This window comes from Balaenoptera borealis, assembly GCF_965194805.1.
Source record: "Balaenoptera borealis genome assembly, chromosome: 3".
NCBI lineage: Eukaryota > Metazoa > Chordata > Mammalia > Artiodactyla > Balaenopteridae > Balaenoptera > Balaenoptera borealis.
The window spans coordinates 105167289-105187564 of record NC_138866.1 but is presented as its reverse complement, the minus strand read 5'-3'; the positions used below and the strand labels follow the sequence as shown (position 1 = coordinate 105187564).

Sequence of the window (20276 nt, the reverse complement as noted above, 5' to 3'; positions counted from 1 at the left end):
TATTCTTTTTGTTGCAATGGTAAATGGGAGTGTTTTCTTAATTTCACTTTCAGATTTTTCATTATTAGTGTATAGGAATGCAAGAGATGTCTGTGCATTAATTTTGTATCCTGCTAGTTTACCAAATTCATTGATTAGCTCTAGTAGTTTTCTGGTAGCATCTTTAGGATTCTCTATGTATAGTATCATTTTATCTGCAAACAGTGATAGCTTTACTTCTTCTTTTCCGATTTGGATTCCTTTTATTTCTTTTTCTTCTCTGATTGCTGTGGCTAACACTTCCAACTATGTTGAATAATAGTGGTGAGAGTGGGCCACCTTGTCTTGTTCCTGATCTTCATGGAAATGGTTTCAGTTTTTCACCATTGAGGACAAGGTTGGCTGTGGGTTTGTCATATATGGCCTTTATTATGTTGAGCTAAGTTCCCTCTATGCCTACTTTCTGGAGGATTTTTATCATAAATGGGTGTTGAATTTTGTCAAAAGCTTTCTCTGCATCTATTGAGATGATCATATGGTTTTCCTCCTTCAATTTGTTAATATGGTGTATCACATTGATTGATTTGCGTGTATTGAAGAATCCTTGCATTCCTGGGATAAACCCCACTTGATCATGGTGTATGATCCTTTTAATGTGCTGTTGGATTCTGTTTGCTAGTATTCTGTTGAGGATTTTTCCATCTATGTTCATCAGTGATATTGGTCTGTAGTTTTCTTTTTTTGTGACATCTTTGTCTGGTTTTGGTATCAGGGTGATGGTGGCCTTGTAGAATGAGTTTGGGAGAGTTCTTCCCTCTGCTATATTTTGGAAGAGTTTGAGAAGGATAGGTGTTAGCTCTTCTCTAAATGTTTGATAGAATTTGCCTGTGAAGCCATCTGGTCCTGGGCTTTTGTTTGTTGGAAGAGTTTTAATCACAGTTTCAATTTCAGTGCTTGTGATTGGTCTGTTCATATTTTCTGTTTCTTCCTGGTTCAGACTCAGAAGGTTGTGCATTTCTAAGAATTTGTCCATTTTTTCCAGGTTGTCCATTTTATTGGCAAAGAATTGCTTGTAGTAATCTCTCATGATCCTTTGTATTTCTGCAGTGTCAGTTTTTACTTCCCCTCTTTCATTTCTAATTCTGTTGATTTGAGTCTTCTCCCTTTTTTTCTTGATGAGTCTGGCTAATGGTTTATCAATTTTGTTTATCTTCTCAAAGAACCAGCTTTCAGTTTTATTCATCTTTGCTATTGTTTCCTTCATTTCTTTTTCATTTATTTCTGATCTGATCTTTATGATTTCTTTCCTTCTGCTAACTTTGGGTTTTTTTTGTTTTTCTTCTCTAATTCCTTTAGGTGTAAGGTTAGGTTGTTTATTTGAGATGTTTCTTGTTTCTTAAGGTAAGATTGTATTGCTATCAACTTCCCTCTTAGAACTGCTATTACTGCATCCCATAGGTTTTGGGTCATCGTGTTTTCATTGTTATTTTTTTCTAGGTATTTTTTGATTTCCTGTTTGATTTCTTCAGTGATATCTTGGTTATTAAGTAGTGTATTGTTTAGCCTCCATGTGTTTGTATTTTTTACAGATTTTTCCGGTAATTGATATCTAGTCTCATAGCCTTGTGGTCAGATAAGATACTTGATACGATTTCAATTTTCTTAAATTTACCGAGGCTTGACTTGTGACCCAAGATATGATCTATCCTGGAGAATTTCCCATGAGCACTTGAGAAGAAAGTGTATTCTGTTGTTTTTGGGTGGAATGTCCTGTAAATATCAATTAAGTCCATCTTGTTTAATGTATCATTTAAAGCTTGTGTTTCCTTATGTATTTTCATTTTGGATGATCTGTCCATTGGTGAAAGTGGGTTGTTAAAGTCCCCTACTATGATTGTGTTACTGTCAGTTTCCCCTCTTATGGCTGCTAGCATTTGCCTTATGTATTGAGGTGCTCCTATGTTGGGTGCATAAATATTTACAATTGTTATATCTTCTTCTTGGATTGATCCCTTGATCATTATGTAGTGTCCTTCATCTCTTGTAATAGTCTTTGTTTTGAAGTCTATTTTGTCTGATATGAGAATTGCTACTCCAGCTTTCTTTTGATTTCCATTTGCATGGAATATCTTTTTCCATCCCCTCACTTTCAGTCTGTATGTGTCCCTCGGTCTGAAGTGGCTCTCTTGTAGACAGCATATATACGGGTCTTGTTTTTGTATCCATTCAGCCCGTCTGTGTCTTTTGGTTGAAGCATTTAATCCATTTACATTTAAGGTAATTATTGATATGTATGTTCCTATTACCATTTTCTTAATTGTTTTGGGTTTGTTATTGTAGGTCTTTTCCTTCTCTTGTTTCCTGCCTAGAAAAGTTCCTGTAGCATTTCTTGTAAAGCTGGTTTGGTTGTGCTGAATTCTCTTAACTTTTACTTGTCTGTAAAGGTTTCAATTTCTCCATCAAATCTGAATGAGATCCTTGCTGGATAGAGTAATCTTGGTTGTAGGTTTTTCCCTTTCATCACTTTAAATATGCCCTGTCACTCCCTTTTGGCTTGCAGAGTTTCTGCTGAAAGATCAGCTGTTAACCTTATGGGAATTCGCTTGTATGTTATTTGTTGTATTTCCCTTGCTGCTTTTAATATTTTGTCTTTGTATTTAATTTTTGATAGTTTGATTAGTATGTGTCTTGGCGTGTTTCTCCTTGGGTTTATCCTGTATGGGACTCTCTGTGCTTCCTGGACTTGATTAACTATTTCCTTACCCATATTAGGGAATTTTTCAACTATAATCTCTTCAAATATTTTCTCAGTTCCTTTCTTTTTCTCTTCTTCTTCTGGGACCCCTATAATTCGAATGTTGGTGTGTTTAATGTTGTCCCAGAGGTCTCTGAGACTATCCTCAGTTCTTTTCATTCTTTTTTCTTTATTCTGCTCTGCAGTAGTTATTTTCACTATTTTATCTTCCAGGTCACTTATCCGTTCTTCTGCCTTAGTTATTCTGCTATTGATCCATTCTAGAGAATTTTTAATTTCATTTATTGTGTTGTTCATGATTGTTTGTTTGCTCTTTAGTTATTCTAGGTCCTTGTTAAACGTTTTTTGCATTTTGTCTATTCTATTTCCAAGATTTCGGATCATCTGTACTATCATTATTCTGAATTCTTTTTCAGGTAGACTGCGTATTTCCTCTTCATTTGTTAGGTCTGGTGGGTTTTTACCTTGCTTTTTCACCTGCTGTGTGTTTCTTTGTCTTCTTTTTTTGCTTAACTTACTGTGTTTGGGGTCTCCTTTTCACAAGCTGCAGGTTCGTAGTTCCCGTTGTTTTTGGTGTCTGCCCCTAGTGGTGGCTAAGGTTGGTTCAGTGGGTTGTGTAGGCTTCCTGGTGGAGGGGACTAGTGCCTGTGTTCTGGTGGATGAGGCTGGATCTTGTCTTTCTGGTGGCAGGTCCACGTCTGGTGGTGTGTTTTGGGGTGTCTGTGACCTTATTATGATTTTAGGCAGTCTCTCTGCTAATGGATGGGGTTGTGTTCCTGTCTTGCTAGTTGTTTGGCGTAGGGTGTCCAGCACTGTAGGTTGCTGGTCGTTGAGTGGAGCTTGGTCTTGGCGTTGAGTTGGAGATCTCTGGGAGATTTTTGCCGTTTGATATTACGTGGAGCTGTGAGGTCTCTGTTGGACCAATGTCCTGAACTTGGCTCTCCCCCCTCAGAGGCACAGCCCTGACACCTGGCTGGATGGAGCACCAGGAGCCTGTCATCCACACGGCTCAGAATAAAAGGGAGAAAAAAGGAAAGAAAGAAAGAAAAAGATAAAATAAAATAGAATAAAAAAGTTATTAAAGTAAAAAACAAAAAGTAATTATTAAAAACATTTTTTAAAGTAATTAAAAAAGAAAGAAAGAAAGAAGAGAACGACCAAACCAGAAAAGAAATCCACCAATGATAACAAGGGCTGAAAGCTGTACTAAAAAAAAAAAAAAAAACGGACAGACAGAATCCTAGGACAAATGATTAAAGCAAAACTATATAGACAAAAGCACACACAGAAGCATATGCATACAAACTCACAAAAAGAGAAAAAGGGAAAAAAAATATATCGTTGCTCCCAAAGTCCACCTCCTCAATTTGGGATGATTTGTTGTCTATTCAGGTATTCCACAGATGCAGGGTACATCTAGTTGATTGTGGAGATTTAATCCACTGCTCCTGGGGTGCTGGGAGAAATTTCCCTTTCTCTTCTTTGTTCACACAGCTCCTGGGCTTCAGCTTTGGATTTGGCCTTGCCTCTGTGTGTAGGTCCCCTGAGGGCATGTAGGTCCCCTGAGGGCGTCTGTTCTTCTGCTCAGACAGGACGGGGTTAAAGGAGCAGCTGATTCGGGGGCTCTGGCTCACTCAGGCTGGAGGGAGGGAGGGGTACGGAGTGTGGGGCGAGCCTGCGGCGGCAGAGGCTAGCATGACGTTGCACCAGCCTGAGGCTAGCCGTGTATTCTCCTGGGGAAGTTGTCCCTGGATCACGAGATCCTGGCAGTGGCGGGCTGCACAGGCTCCCAGGAGGGGAGGTGTGGATAGTGACCTGTGCTTGCACACAGGCTTCTTGGTGGCTGCAGCAGCAGCCTTAGCGTCCCATGCCCGTCTCTGGGGTCCGCGCTGATAGCCGCGGCTCGCCCGTCTCTGGAGCTCCTTTAAGCGGCGCTTTTAATCCCCTCTCCTCACGCACCAGGAAACAAAGAGGCAAGAAAAAGTCTCTTGCCTCTTCAGCAGTTCCAGACCTTTTCCCGGACTCCCTCCTGGCTAGCCGTGGCGCACTAGCCCCCTTCAGGCTGTGTTCACGCAGCCAACCCCAGTCCTCTCCCTGGGATCTGACCTCTGAAGCCTGAGCCTCAGCTCCCAGCCCCCGCCCGCCCCGGCAGGTGAGCAGACAAGCCTCTCGGGCTGGTGAGTGCTGGTTGGCACCGATCCTCTGTGTGGGAATCTCTCCGCTTTGCCCTCCGCACCCCTGTGGCTGCGCTCTCCTCCGTGGCTCCGAAGCTTCCCCCCTCCGCCACCCGCTGTCTCCGCCCGCGAAGGGGCTTCCTAGTGTGTGGAGACCTTTCTTCCTAACAACTCCCTCCCACTGGCGCAGGTCCCGTCCCTATTCGTTTTTTTTTTTTTAATTTTTTTAAAATATTTATTTATTTATTTTTGGCTGTGTTGTGTCTTCGTTTCTGTGCAAGAGCTTTCTCCAGGTGTGGCGAGTGGGGGCCACTCTTCATTGTGGTGTGCGGGCCTCTCACTGTCGCGGCCTCTCTCGTTGCGGAGCACAGGCTCCAGATGCGCAGGCTCAGTAGTTGTGGCTCACGGGCTTAGTTGCTCCGCGGCATGTGGGATCTTCCCAGACCAGGGATCGAACCCGTGTCCCCTGCCTTGGCAGGCAGATTCCCAACCACTGCGCCACCAGGGAAGCCCTCGTCCCTATTCTTTTGTCTGTGTTTTTTCTTTTCTTTCTTTTGCCATACCCAGGTACGTGGGGAGTTTCTTGCCTTTTGGGAGGTCTGAGGTCTTTTGCCAGCTTTCAGTAGGTGTTCTGTAGGAGTTGTTCCACATGTAGATGTATTTCTGATGTATTTGGGGGGAGGAAGGTGATCTCCACGTCTTACTCTCCCGCCATCTTGAAGCTCCTCCCTAGCTATGTGATTTTTAATCAGTTTTTATACCCTGAATTTTATGTCTTCATTTGCCATGCGTGTCCAATTTTCTTTTTTGTTTATTTGGAGCACCTAGGAGGTAGACAGCCAGCAGTTAAGAGGGGAAAATCTATCAGTAAGAAGGATCATCATGTATCCTTCAAGAAATTTACAATTTGTATGATTATTTACAAAAGACTGGAAAATTATAGCTGAGCAAAAACTTGTAACTGAGATGACATTATTAGAGCAATATGAGATAATAAGAATTGTTGACTCTGTGGCTCATTTTATTGTTTTAGAAGACTTTGGTTGTAACTTTCGTTTAAAACAATGTATTGTTAGGTCTTGGGTGATTTTAGGGCTAACAATCTAGTTGTTATGACTTAAGAAATAGTGAAAGTGATTTTGGATGTGTTAAATATGTTCATTAGATCTTTAATAAAAATAGTAAGCAGTTAACATATGCAGTCATTTACCTTATGACAGCAACAGGTGCTTTACATGCATTATCTTGTTGAATCCTCACAATCACACTTAGAGATGAGGAAACAAAGTTTTGGAGAAAGTAAGTTGCTCCATGTCACATTACCTAATAAAAAGCAGAGTTAAAATTTGATTTCTGAGCCCAGCCTTTTATTGTTCTACCACAGAGTCAGATTTCATTTTGGTATTATTAGGTCTAAGGTCAGAAATTACATATAGTCAGTACTACCCTAAACAGTGTAGTATGCTTATCCAAAATTCAACACAGACAATTATTTCTCTACCCTTGGAATAAATCACTACTTCTTTGGTTGAACATCATGTTATTAAAAAATGTACCGTGTCTTTATCACCTTTTGCACATTTAAATGCATACATACACAAGAGACATGTGCAAGACTTGTGTCCAACTAAGGGAATAGTAGATTAATGTATTCTATCTCAGGATTCTGGATGTATTTTCATTGAATGGAATGGCAGACATTGTGAACAAGTTAAATTGTACCTGCTGCTCATATGCACTTTCTGTCAGTCTCTTGCTTTCTGCCTTACTGTCCATTTATTTAACAAATATTTATTGAGTGCCTTACTAGTGCCAGAGACTGTTTTAGGTATTACATAGCAGTGAACAAAACAAAGTTTGTATCCTCTGGAATTTGGATTATAGTGGAGAAAAATAATAAATATATGTTTGAAGGTATATGCGTACTGGTTGGAAATAAGTACTGTAGAAGGAAAATGTGGAGGATAAGGAGTACCTAGGATTGGGGAGATGTTGGGAGTGGAGGGGTGAAGTGGTTGCTGTCTTGTATATATAGTGGCCAAAAACGGGCCTCTCTGAAGGACATAAAGGAGTAAGCTGTGAGGAAATCTGGGGGAAGTAACATTACATTGGGAGTGAAGTGAGTGTGTACCTGGGGCACTCAAAGAACATCACAGAGGCCAGTTGTGGCTGGAGCAGAGTAAAGTAATAAGAGGAAAAGTAGTAGGAAGTAAGGTTGTAGCAATAGAATGCAGGCCAATTCATATAGAGCCTTGTAAACCAGAATCAGGACTTTGGAAAACCATCAGCATTTTAAGCATGTGAAAGATCTGCCATGTTTTAAGATCATTGGCAGCTGTGAGGAGACTAGACCATAGGGAAGAAAGAACATGAAAGGGAGAACATAGGAGGTTATTATTAGTCAAGTTGAGTGTCTTGGACAAGTATGGTAGCAGTGGTTGAAGGCAATAAGTGGAAATATTATGACAGTTTTTGAAGGTAGAGCTGACAGCTTTTAGTAATGGGTTAGATATGGGATGTGAGAGTGACCAAGCTTTTTGTCCTAAGCAGCTGCAAGAGTGGAATTTTCACATACTGTCATATGGTGAAGACTGAGGAAAGAACATATTTTGGGGGGCAGGGAGGTAGGGAAGAAATCCAGAATTCAGTTTTGTCCATGTTGGTTTGAGATGCATATTAGACATCAAGTAGTGATATCAAGTAGGTAGTTGGATAGATGATATTTAAAGCCGTGAAATGAAAAGGTAACCTAGAGAGGGATTATAGATAGAGAAAAGATTTCTGGGTACTGGATTCTGGAGAACTTTTTTTCTTTCCTTTTGACTTGGTATCTGTTTCTTGCCCACGTTTTCTCTTTTTCTTCCTCTTCTTTGAGCAAATATGAGTGAATTTAAGTTGCCTGTACCTCCAAGAATGCATCACACTTCTAAAATAGTCTTAAGATGCACCTAAAATACAATACAAACATATTATATTTATATATTGCTTTGAACTTTGTAAAGAACTTTAATTTATGAAATGCCTGCTGTGTGCCAGTACTGTGCTAGTTACTTCCCAGTGTATTATCTGTTCGAATTTTATAAATGATTGATTGTATTTAAATGGAAATAGTGCTGTATCTGGCAGATCGTAGCTTTAGAGAAAACATTCTTTTGTATTTATATGTTGTTTCAGTTTATATATATGTTTGCATATACATATATAATTTTTAAATTAATGAGAGCATAAATATCAATATTGTATAGTAGAAAGAACACTGGATTAGGTGTCTGGCAATTGTCACTGAATAGCTATGGTACAGTGATTTGGATTTTTCTTGGGTCCTGTTTCCCATCTGTGGAATAATAACAGGATTAAGTTTGAGGAGGGACTCAGTCAAGGGGAATCAGCCAGTAAGTAGATTGGGAATAGTTGTTTTTATTTATGCTTCCATATCCACACTGTCCAATGTTGTAGCCACTAGCTGTATGTGGCTATTTAAACTTAAATTAATTAAAATTAAATAAAATTTAAAATTTGTTTGCTCAGTTGCACTTCGCATATTTCAGGTGCTCATTAACCACATATGTCTAGTTGCTACTGTATTGGGCAGTGCAGCTCTAGAACATTTTCATCATTGAAGAAAGTTTTATTAGACAACACTGCTTTATACAACCATTGCTATAACAACTTTCTTTGAAATCTGTGGTTGGCTATTTGAATTTATTTTTCCAGCTTGTCAACCAACTAGAAATAGCAAAAGTTAAAAAGAATTTACTCTTATATATATACTCTTATACTCTTATATAGTATAGTTCATTATCACAGTATCATGTGTCTAAGTACTTTAAAATTATAATTAAAAGAGCTTTCATAGCACTATTGAGAGAACTTTCATTAGAATCTATTGATGCAACTTTCATGTTCAATTTCTGGATAGTAACAGACATTTTTGAAACCTAGATACTAATGCAAAGAATGTTTTAAAAAATAAAATAATATTTTGCTATTATATATGATAAGAGATGTAAAATACTAGTTTTAAAATTAGTATCATTAAAATTAAATCAGAGCAGTTTCAGGACACAATATTTGTGGTTGTAGAAATTATTTTTCTTCACTTTTTCTGCTTTCTAAACAGAAAAAAGGAATACATCGTTGTACAAAATGCAGACTACAGTTTTTAACATGCAAAGAGAAAATGGATCACAAGACTCAGCATCATCGGACATTTATAAAACCTAAACAGCTAGAAGGATTGCCTCCGGGAACAAAAGTGAGTTCAAATATGTTGTATTTTAACATTTTGTAGGATAATAGCCATTAACTCCTGCCTGGTTTTATTTATTGAATATAATACTTTAAAAATGATTTCTGATTTAATTAAGACTTTAATTTTAGGTTTTACCATTCCTGTGTTTAGGAATAAAACTTCTAACCATTGCTTTTTGGTCAATAGTGTGTGCAACTCTAGAGTGGTATTCCTTTATAAAAAGTGTAACTAGATTAACTGTTCGAGGGTCAGTGGGTTATGTCAATGTTACGTAGGCTATTTTGGAGCTATTCCAGTTGGCAGTGTATATGTCATTTTTTATCTGTTAAACTGTAAGATGCTTGAGATCAGGAATCATGTTTTATTTATCTTTGTGTCCTCAGCATCTGGTATAGTGCCTTGAATGCTGTAGGTTCTCAGATGTTTATTGAAATTGTTATTACTGAGTCTACTCTCAGAGAAGCAAGTTCTGCTGCTGGATAGCATTATGTTTTAAGTGAGCAAACACATGTCTGACTGCATACTGATGATTGTAATTTACTTTTCCCTTTTTGCCTTATATACCTCTGTTTTTTCTGACTTCTTTATACACAGTCAGCTCTTGAATATTTGCTCCAGTGGAGGGAAACAGAGGCATGGATAATCCAAAGTGAAATAATCCCCAAAACATTTATATTTGGCTTTGGGTTCTTACCTTTGAATGTGGGTATGTCTGTTATTTGAATTAACTAAAACAATATAAAGCCATGCTCTGAAGACCTAGAGCAAGAGAAGCTATCCAGCATCCTTCCCTGCAATCCATTCATTCCATGCTGGGACTAGACATGCAGAACACTAATGTAAGCAGTGCAGTCCTCTCTCATATTTTCCCTTAATAATAATAATAATAATAATAATGATACTAAATGTTTTTATAGCACCTTAGAATTAGGCTTTTGGTATGCTTATTCATATATTCTATTATTTAATCCATATAGTAAGCCAGTGAGGTAGATGAGGGAAGTATTGTCCCTTATTATAGATAAAGAAGCTTAGAGAGGATGTTACTTATTCAAGGTCACATGGCTAGAAAGGAGTAGTTTAGCTTTAACCTCAGGTCTTTTGATTCCTAGTCCAATGCCTTTGTATGATACTAAAGCACATGTTTTTCATGGTACTTCCTCATAGGCTGTTCCTCAAATACATGGGGGGTGTATAGTCAAATGATTAATGAGGAAGTTGGTAGGCAGTTGTGTTTTTCATTGTCAAGCAGCAAATTTAATTTCTTAATACCAAATGTTAAGTCTTGTATTAGCTTCCTTTAAGGAAATTCTAAGTATTATTAAGCTCGCCATGCAGTATAGTGAATTGATATAACCCCTCACATAACCTTTGTAAACATAAATCCTGCCCAATGAGTCCCTGGAAAGAAGTCACATTTACTGTAGATCTGTTTGTTTTATAGTTGTCGAAGGATGACACAGTCCTTTCTAGGCTTTGAGATTTAAATTTTGACCTCTGTGTTTGTGAATTTTTAGTTATATCAGAGCATAGAAATAGCTATGGAATGTGCTCTTTTAATATTCATATAATTTGCTTTAACTGCTAATTATCATTAATAACTCTTAACATATAACTGATATCAGTACAAAAATGTAAGATTACAAGTGAGTAAATATCAAGTTTAATTTCATTTAATTGATATGAACATTTAGAATAAATGGAAGACTTACCCAGTTACAGTTTATACTTGCCCTTTCCAAAAACTTGATGTTTAACTTTTTGTTATGCAGTGATATTTTAACAGTAATGCAGTGATTAATTTTCTAAAGCAAATATTATCTTCATTTTTGTAGGTTACTATTCGAGCTTCAGTTGGCCCTCTTCAATCAGGATCTTCAACTACACCTACCATTAATGCAAGCACTTCTACCCTTCAGCTCTCACCTCCAAGGACTAAAAATATAACTGCTAAAAATCCCACAAAATCTAACACAAGTAAACCTAATATAACTAAATCCATTGCAAGTAAACCTAATGCAAGTAAGCCTAATGGAAGTAAATCTAAATACAAATCAAAAATATCTAATATGCAAAAGAAACAAAGCACATTGGCTAGTAGCAATAAAAAAAGTAAAGTCAATACAGCATTGAGGAATTTAAGGTAATCTTTTATTCTTGATACACAATACTAATTTAATCTTATGTATAAAAACTTTATTTAATATAAATTTACCCTATTACACAACTCTCTTGTACATTTATACACTGTCACTTAAGGCCAAGCAAATAATAAAAAATATTTTTTACAACAGTTGAACAGTACTTGAATTACTGTTTTTCTATAATATTCATTTATTACACTGGTGTTTTATGTTGTGCTTATATCTTGTAAAGTTTGAATTGGTTAATTTAACCAATTGGTTAATCCGTTTATCCCAGTAAGAAACATTAGTTGATATTAGATTTTTTATACTTATTCTAGCTGCTGTTCCATAGCAGATTTTTCAAATTATAAGTCTCTGTTTGAAGATGTTAAACACCTTAGCTTTAATTAACAACATTAATAAGGCAGTCCCTTATTATTTTTGTTTTAAAATATATTTTTATTATTTTCTTTATATCTCTATAAGGTATCGTCGGGGAGTTCACAAGTGCATTGAGTGTTGTTCTGAAATAAAAGATTTTGCAAACCATTTTCCTACATATGTCCACTGTAGTTTTTGCAGATACAACACTAGCTGTAGCAAAGCCTATGTGAATCATATGATGAGGTAAGATGAGTTAAACATCTATAATTACCAATTAAAATTACAGTTCAGCAAGTTTGTTTTTGAAAACAGTTATCCTATTAGAAGTCAGTTTTCCTCTTCTAAGAAAACTTCTAAGATGATTCCTGGTACTATTTTTCGGCGTAGTAATTCATGAAGTTCCTGGAAACTCGAATTGTAAGAACAGTTAGACTAATGAAATTAGGATAGGTTTGTTAGGGAAAATAGTTTTTCTATGGGAATTTTTTTTCCTATAGAACTTTGAAACATGGTTACTTCCAAAGACAGAAAAGTAAATGTTTTAAGTATATTTATGAAACAAATACATGTAATCTCATGAGTGTTATTCTCTTCAAAGCAGTCACTTTGAGAGATTCCAGGGTTTTCAGTGATGTTAGAAACTTTATTGAGTCTGTTTCTCTCTCTCTCTCTCTCTTTTTCTCTGTAATCCATCTGTCTGTCCATCTATCAAGCCATCTCTCCTTGCATTCATTCAGTGAAATGAGAGACTATTTCAGTCATGATGCCATTGTTGGAATTATTTTTCTTTAATTCATTCAACTTAGATAGTTTGAGTATTTTATGCAGAGAAAGCCTTCATAGCCTATGTTATCTTCATTTGTATCTCATTAGTTGGGGCATCCTTCAGGATGGATTTTTATTTTTTAAAAAATAGTCAAAAATTGGGACTTCCCTGGCAGTCCAGTGGTTAAGACTCTGCGCTTCCAGTGCAGGGGGCATGGGTTCCATCCCTGGTCAGGGAACTAACATCCCACATGCCACGTGGCCTGGAAAAAAAAAAAGAAAGAAAAAAATAGTAAAGACAGATTATGAGAATAAAACATTTAAAAAATAAATAAATAAAATGTTAAAAAATAGTCAAAAGTTGTTCAGATATAAGCCAGTTAGGTTGATTATTCAAAGTGAGGTTCCATTTTTTCAAAAGTTAGAATTAGAATATAATTAATAAAAGTGATTTTCTTATAGATCACAACATGACCTCTGTATTACTTTCTGGTCATTATCAGGTACTCCTTTCAAGGACTCTCCCACGTTTCTTGATGGCTCCAGCACCTCTCTCACAGTTTTTTAATCCCCTTGATGACTAGCCTGACATTATGGTTACTTGACTTCTTTAGTGCCAGTGCTTTACATCAACTTTAAACTTGTTGTACCCCCTTTCTTACCACAGTACTATTTTAATCTTGTCATATATACTGTTCATTTCTTTTGAATTCCCATTTCCCAATGACTTTCTGAGCTTTGAGTCCTTTTTCCAGTCCAGCAGCACCTATCTAACTATAGTCATCCTCACCTTCAGGGCATCTGTTTTGATTGCTGCTTTGTTTTTGTTCTAGAATCCTTTACACATTTAGTCATGCTCACCTGGCATAAAGGCCAAAGACTTGACCATCTTCTTCTTCTGAACTTTATGCTCAATTCTAGACCCCCAAATAGTGCTTGATTCAATCAACTCTGACTCATGATCTTTAACTTGAGTTGGGTCCTATCTTTTTATTTTTAAATACTTCTTTATTCTTACCTGATTAAACATTTTTTTGGTACTCTAAAGATTTTATTTCGGCTTCTCTTAGTTATTATTAACATGGCCTACAAATACTCAGTTGGAGGTCATCCTTTTAATTAATCTTTTCAGCCTCAAATGTTTTTCCTGTTACATTTATCCAGGCATTAATCTCAGAAATCAAACATGTTCTACTTCTCCAAAGTTAACCCTGCCCCTTATCTCCTCTAGTTCTTCCACAACTTCATTCAGTTAATTTGCAACTTCATCTCTTCTGTCTACCAGGTTCCTTCTGCTTACAAATGATTTCAGGTATTTTTTTTAAGATGAGGGAGACTTGTCCTTACTGCCTACTTTCCTTATCTCTTGTCTTCTTATTACCATGAACATTTGTAAAAAGTATTTGTTACTAGCATATTCGTGATTCATTTCTTTACCTTTTAATTTGAGTATCATCCTCACCTACCAACTAACACTGCCCCTTTAAAGATTATCTGTCAAGTACTGATCCCCGTATTTATTCACTTTTTTTCAGTCTTACTACTCTATGACTTCTTTAGAGTCATTGTTGTCACTCACTTTTGAAACTGTTCCCCTCAGCTTGTGTTTAACCGTTACCACTATTTTTCTTCTTCCTTTTTGCCTACTCCTATTCATTGCCTTTTCTTCCTTCAGCTCTTCTCGCCTCCTTGCATTTCCTTTCTTCGTAATGTAACCACTGTCACTTTTACCTTTCAACTTTGAATCTTCCAGTTTCATTCCTTAGTTTTCCTGAGATCTAACTCTGTATTTCTAATTATTTTGTGTTTTTTTTTTTTTTTTTTACCTTTGACTCATTGGCATCTAAAAAGAACCTAAATAAACCAAACATTATCATCTTTCCAGAATTCACTTTACTACCATCCAAATACTCTTTCAGGGCATCATTTGTGTGAATGTGGAATACCAGCTGGAAAAAAATTCACTGTTGCAAGTATCTTAAGCTTGTGAAGTTCTCTTGATCTGCCACTGTGCATCGTGGCTTCCTGAGACAACACCTTCTGCATTCTGCCTCTCTGCCTCCCACCTACTACAGTGGACTACACCTATAATCCATTTCCTCTAAACCAGGCCCCGGCCATCCTTTCCCAAGTGTACTTCTGTGTGGAATGTCTCTTGTGCTTTGACAAATGTATGGCTCCCCAAATGCGGCTTTAATTCTGCCCTTAGTTTATAGGGGATCAAATCGGAAAATATTTTGTGTTTTCCTAAGCCAAAGGTCATTCTACTCTTCCCTCTCCCATTTATCATAGGCTTCTCATTTGTCCTATAAAACCTCCAAATCCATTCTATTCTAAAACATTCCCAATTAGCCCAGCTCCCTTCTACCCTTATCCCAATTCCCAGTGAGCCCCAACCCTGCACTTCATTGTCAGGACACACAGTCTTACTCATGGTTAGCCTCATGTGGAACTGAAAGCTTCCATTGCCACTCTTAGGGTTTGGTAGATCACTTTTCCTTTTTCTCTACTTCATATGTACCCTTGACTCACTCACTGCCTTAGATATCTCCCATTGAATGGCCCAACCACTACTTCTTCCCAGTGTGAATTCTTGTTACAGGCTTGAGTTTTATATGTACAGAAACTTCATTTTCTCCAGAGGATGAGTCCCTTCAATCCCTATCCTATACTACCTCTGTACTCTCAATTGGTCTTTTCTCCTCCAGTCTCAGACTGCTCTTCTCCAGAATAAACTTTCTGCCATACTCATTTTTGACAGTGGCTTTTCCTTATTCTTTGTTAGTCCCTGGAATGCCCCTGTCCTTCCTTTCACTTTACCTTCTTTGAAGTGTCTGATCACCACAACCACTCACAGGGATCATTCCTCGCTTTCAGTTGTGTGCCATTCATCTGTTCTGCCTTTTTTTTTTTTTTTTAAATGTGCAGCAGGAGGCTTTTTTTAAAAAATTATTATTTATTTATTTATTTTTGGCTGTGTTGGGTCTTCGTTTCTGTGCGAGGGCTTTCTCTAGTTGTGGCAAGTGGGGGCCACTCTTCATCGCGGTGCGCGGGCCTCTCACTATCGCGGCCTCTTGTTGCGGAGCACAGGCTCCAGATGCGCAGGCTCAGTAGTTGTGGCTCACGGGCCTAGTTGCTCCGCGGCATGTGTGATCTTCCCAGACCAGGGCTCGAACCCGTGTCCCCTGCATCGGCAGGCAGATTCTAAACCACTGCTCCACCAGGGAAGCCCCCTGTTCTGCCTTTTGTTATGTTTGTTTGTATCTGTATTATCTCCTTGAGAAGAAGGGGCTCTTTGTATTTACCATGTCACCTAGCACATTACAAACAGCAAGTGAGAGTCATTATTGTAATTATAAAAGAAAGCCTTTAAATAAAATCTCGAAAGAGGATATTAAAAAATCTTACGCAGTTGGAACATTTTTGGAATAAGACTCTTACAAAGAAGAGCATCATTAAACATATAATTTTTAAGTGATTTTTTTAAAAAGTAGCATTATTTGGATTTGGTTGTTTAAATTATTGAACCCTGTTTGCTTATAGCTTTTAGGTAGCAGTAGAAGTCACCTGAAAAAATGCAAATGCATTACTGTGTAATATTGCTATTATTCTTCAACATTATGTATAAGAAAGAAGGCTTTTTTCTCTACGTGTAATAGAGTTAAGGTAACAGCCATAAGTACCTAATATCTCTATTTCTAGCAGAGCTTACTGTTTGCTAAGAAGTGTGGTAAGCTGGTGGTGAAGAATCTGACAAATCTGGATTTGAAACCAAGCTTCACCATTTATTTATTACATGTGTGACTTTGGGCAAATTACTTAACTGATTCCCATTTTCCTTTTCTTGGAGAGAAAGTTACTGTGATTATTAGAGGAAATGTACTTAAAGTGCTTAATAAAATGATTTGCACTTAGGAGAAATTCAAGTAATTATAGGTATTATTTCTAAATTGTCATTATTCGGTATCGTAAAGTCCTTGCCTTTAATTTTCACAATTTAGTAGGAGAGATATATTTACCTAGCTTAATGTGATAAACAAATGACTGTGAGAGCCCAGAGAAGGTAAGGATGAATTCTTTAAACAAGAAATGAGAAGGTATTGTATAGATGACATTTCATTTCGGCTTTGAAGGATGATTTAAAAATTTTCCAAGGAAAAAGAAAGCTGGTATAACAATTTGTTCCTATATAATAATAAGACAGATTACTGAATTAATTTTTATAGGATATGCTTTAGTTGATTATATATTTTATATAGATTTATTGGCACTAAATAATAGTCATTAGAAGAACAGTTAAGATTATTGTGATGGCATCATAAATGGTCTTCTGTCCACAACCCACCCCTTCAGCCTTTTTCCATTTCTTCCTTCCTTTTGTTACTAATATCTGGTCAGGATATTTTTTGGCCTAAAATCCTTTACCTTCCTAATATTAATAGATGAAGTTCAAATTTTCTGGAGAATGTAAGACCTTTTAATATCTAATTCCTAACTACTTTTCCAAGAGCCTTCAACTCTTATTTTCTTTGCTTTGACTGGAGTAAGTCAGTATATGGACCTTCCTAACTGAAATGTACTACTACTTGTTAGCTGACTTCTCCATTTACCTGCAGCTTTCCCTCATGCAACCACAAAACTGTGTGTGTGTCACTGTTGATGTTTATCCTGTGATAATGAATATGTATTCACTTGTTTAGCAAATGTTTATTAGGCGTTTATTCTGTGCCAGATGCTTTTTGACCACCTCCCCCCCCAAACCCTGGACCATGAACTCTAAGGCAGACAACCTGCTTTATTGTATCATCAACCTCTAGTCTGGTGTCTTAATAGTAGGCATACTGTCAATATTGTTGGATCCTTTGTATTTCTTCAGAGGTAAACTTTTTACTTATATCAAAGCAAGATGGTCAAAGGGAGGTTTTTTTGCCTCTAGTCTTATTGAGGTATAATTTATATACAATAAAATTCATCTATTTTTAGAGAATAGCTTAATGAGTTTTGATAATTATGTATATATAGTCTAAGTAGATGGTGAATTTTCAAAACCTAGATTTTAATGTTATGTTTTACTGTATCATAATAAAAATCTTAACCTTTTTTTTCCTTTCTTAGATTATTTCCCTATTGTTATTAACTTTACACAGGTCTAATAGGAAGTAGAAAGGTAGTTTTTTATCCCCTCTTTATTGGTGAGCTGCAGATCCACTTTTCCTTTCCTATAATACACAAAACTAGAAGAATGGAATTTGTGTAATAAATATAAATAAAATGACAGTTTAAGTTTTTTTTATAGATGGGGAACTCTAAATTAAAACTGGATTCAGACAACTAAAATTTTAAAAGTACTAACACTTTAATAAGGTACAAGTTATAGACAGAAATGGAAGCCATCAAAAGACCCTAAAACGTAATTTTTTCCTCTCCTCTTACCAAATAAAGAAACCGGAACTGTCTGTTTGAGAAGGAAGAAAGAGCTTTTAAAAGTTACTTTTAAATCTCATTTAAAAAAATAATTTACTTGGTTCACATTATTTGGGAATCAGATAAAATCTTGGACACACTCTGAGGAAATACAGTTATGTGCACAAATTTTTACATATAATTTCAGTGGTTCCCAACCTCTTGATGGTTTCTTCCTAAAAAAACCATTCAATTATTTTTGTCATGTTATGTTGAATTCATAAGCTCTTTAGTAATAGTTATCCCCAGATTGAAGAAATAACTATTAGAAATCTTCTGAGAATGTTCTCTGGGGATTATAACTGGTCAGAGTATTTCTTTTCCCATACATACATGCTCTGCTGGTGATGGTTGCCTTGTATCTGAGACTTAGAATTGACTTGGTGTGTTGGCTACTTTAGGTCTATCATTGCAAGCTACTGCTCCTCAAACTTTAGCTTGCATAAGAATTACTGAAAAAGCTTGTTAAAACAGATTCCTGGGCCCCACTGCCAGAGGTTAATTCAGTAGCTATGTGGGGGGGGGGGGGGCGCAAGACTTTGCATTTCTTAATAAGCTCCCAGATGATGCTGATGTTACTAGTCTATGACTCCACTTTTATCTGTGCTAAGTAGTACTGTGCTAAGCTGATCCTGGTTTTCTAGTATAGGAAAGCTTTCCTTATCAGATTTAAAAGGGTATGTAAAAGCTATCATCATGGGCTACAAAGCTTGGTTAGGGGTTTTCTGTTCTGTGCTTAGGGGAAGCATTGTTTTAGCTCAAGAGTTCTGCTTTAATTTTTGTTTTAAAAAACCTCTACTAGTAATTGCAAAGAATTCTAAATGTTTGATTTTACAAATGGTAAACAGTGGCATTTAGCTCAACTACTGTTTACTTCCGGGATAATTTGGATTCTACTCCCCTTCCTCAACACAAACACGTTAAGTTGGAAAAGGATTTTTAAAATGATTCTTATTGGTAACCATTCATATTATAGCAAAAATGGGATTAGCAAAACTTTTAAATTGTTTTCAACTCTTAACAGTTGAAGAAAATCATGTACTTTACTTTTTTAAACTCTTTTGAGTATTTCCTTTTTTTTATGTGAGGGTGAGGTACTTATTGTATAAGAATATAGTTAGTGAAATACATTTCACTAGAAAATAAATAGATAAGTTGGAACGTAAGCTAAAATGCTGAATGAAACAGGGATGATGAACATTATATTATTATTTATATCATAATATTTTATTCAAAACTAGAGATTTAAGTATAGACTTGATATATAGCTATAAATTAATATGACTTACTGTATAGTAAAATTAATAAAATCTGTTTTGTCTCTCCCAGCTTTCATAGTAATCGTCCAAGTAAAAGGTTTTGTATCTTTAAGAAGTATTCAGAAGATCTCAGGTAACTAGTTGATCTTTTAAATTTTTTTCTATTGAAAAATTATATGACTTAAATCTTTTGTATATAATATTTTTATTGAGATACAGTTCATATACCATGCAATTCACACATTTAAATTGTACAATTAATAGTTTTTGGTATATTCACAGATTGTGCAGTTACCACAGTTAATTTTAGTACGTTTTTATCACTTTAAAAAGGCACTCTGTACCCATTAGTGGTTATCTCCATTTCCTTGCAACTCCTTTCATCCCTAAGCAACCACTAATCTACTTTCTGTCTATTTAGATTTGCCTATTCTGAACATTTCATGTAAATGGAATGATAAAATATGTGATCTTTTGTGATTTGTGTCTTCCATTTAGCATAACGTTTTCAAGATTCATCCATATTGTAGCATATATCAGTGCTTCTTTTTCTTATTGCTGAATAATATTCCATTGTATGTATATATGATAGTTTGTTTATCCATTTAGGTTATTTTAACTTTGAATCTGTTATGAATATTGCTGTTGTGAACATTTGTGTACTCATTTTTGTTTGGACATGTCTTCATTTTTCTTTAGTATATATCTAGGATTAGAATTGCTGGGTTATATGGTAACCCTATGTCAAGCCTTTGAGGAACTGCCAGAGTGTTTTACAAAGTACCTGATTAGCCTATATTCTCTCGCTAAATTTGTTTCAGGGGTGACCAATGGTGTCAAGATGAAGTCTTCATGTATTCGTACTGTAAAATGAGAACAAAAATAGGGCTGTCCAACAATATTTGAATTAAAAAAAGATACCTAAAATATGTAGTAAAGTGACTAACACTTTTTCAGTTTTGAAGTAAATTTCTTAAACCACTGGAATTCTTGAAATTAGTATGTAGTCTGTATAATTCTTACTTTTTCCTTTTCAAATTAAGAAAAGTGTACAACTTGCTTACTGTGCAGAAAGAACTGTTGATGAATATTTCTGAAGACATTGAGAATTTGGTTTTA

At 36.2% G+C, this 20276-nt stretch overlaps 1 protein-coding gene across 19 annotated transcripts in view; it reads left to right on the top strand.

Annotated features, from left to right (window-relative positions):
- The window catches only part of ZNF280D (zinc finger protein 280D), a 130724-nt gene that overhangs the window by 56744 nt on the left and 53704 nt on the right, over positions 1–20276 (top strand). For 18 of the 19 annotated variants that reach the window (XR_014243403.1, XR_014243405.1, XR_014243406.1 and 15 more), the window contains 4 exons: positions 9029–9163; positions 10996–11303; positions 11773–11913; positions 19228–19290. Coding sequence is in view for 4 of the 19 variants with exons in the window: in XM_082388081.1 (XP_082244207.1) it covers positions 9029–9163; positions 10996–11303; positions 11773–11913; positions 19228–19290 (647 nt within the window). In the remaining 15 variants the exon portion in view is untranslated. The remainder of the gene's footprint in view (positions 1–9028; positions 9164–10995; positions 11304–11772; positions 11914–19227; positions 19291–20276) is intronic. The other variant, XR_014243404.1, reaches the window with a different exon arrangement.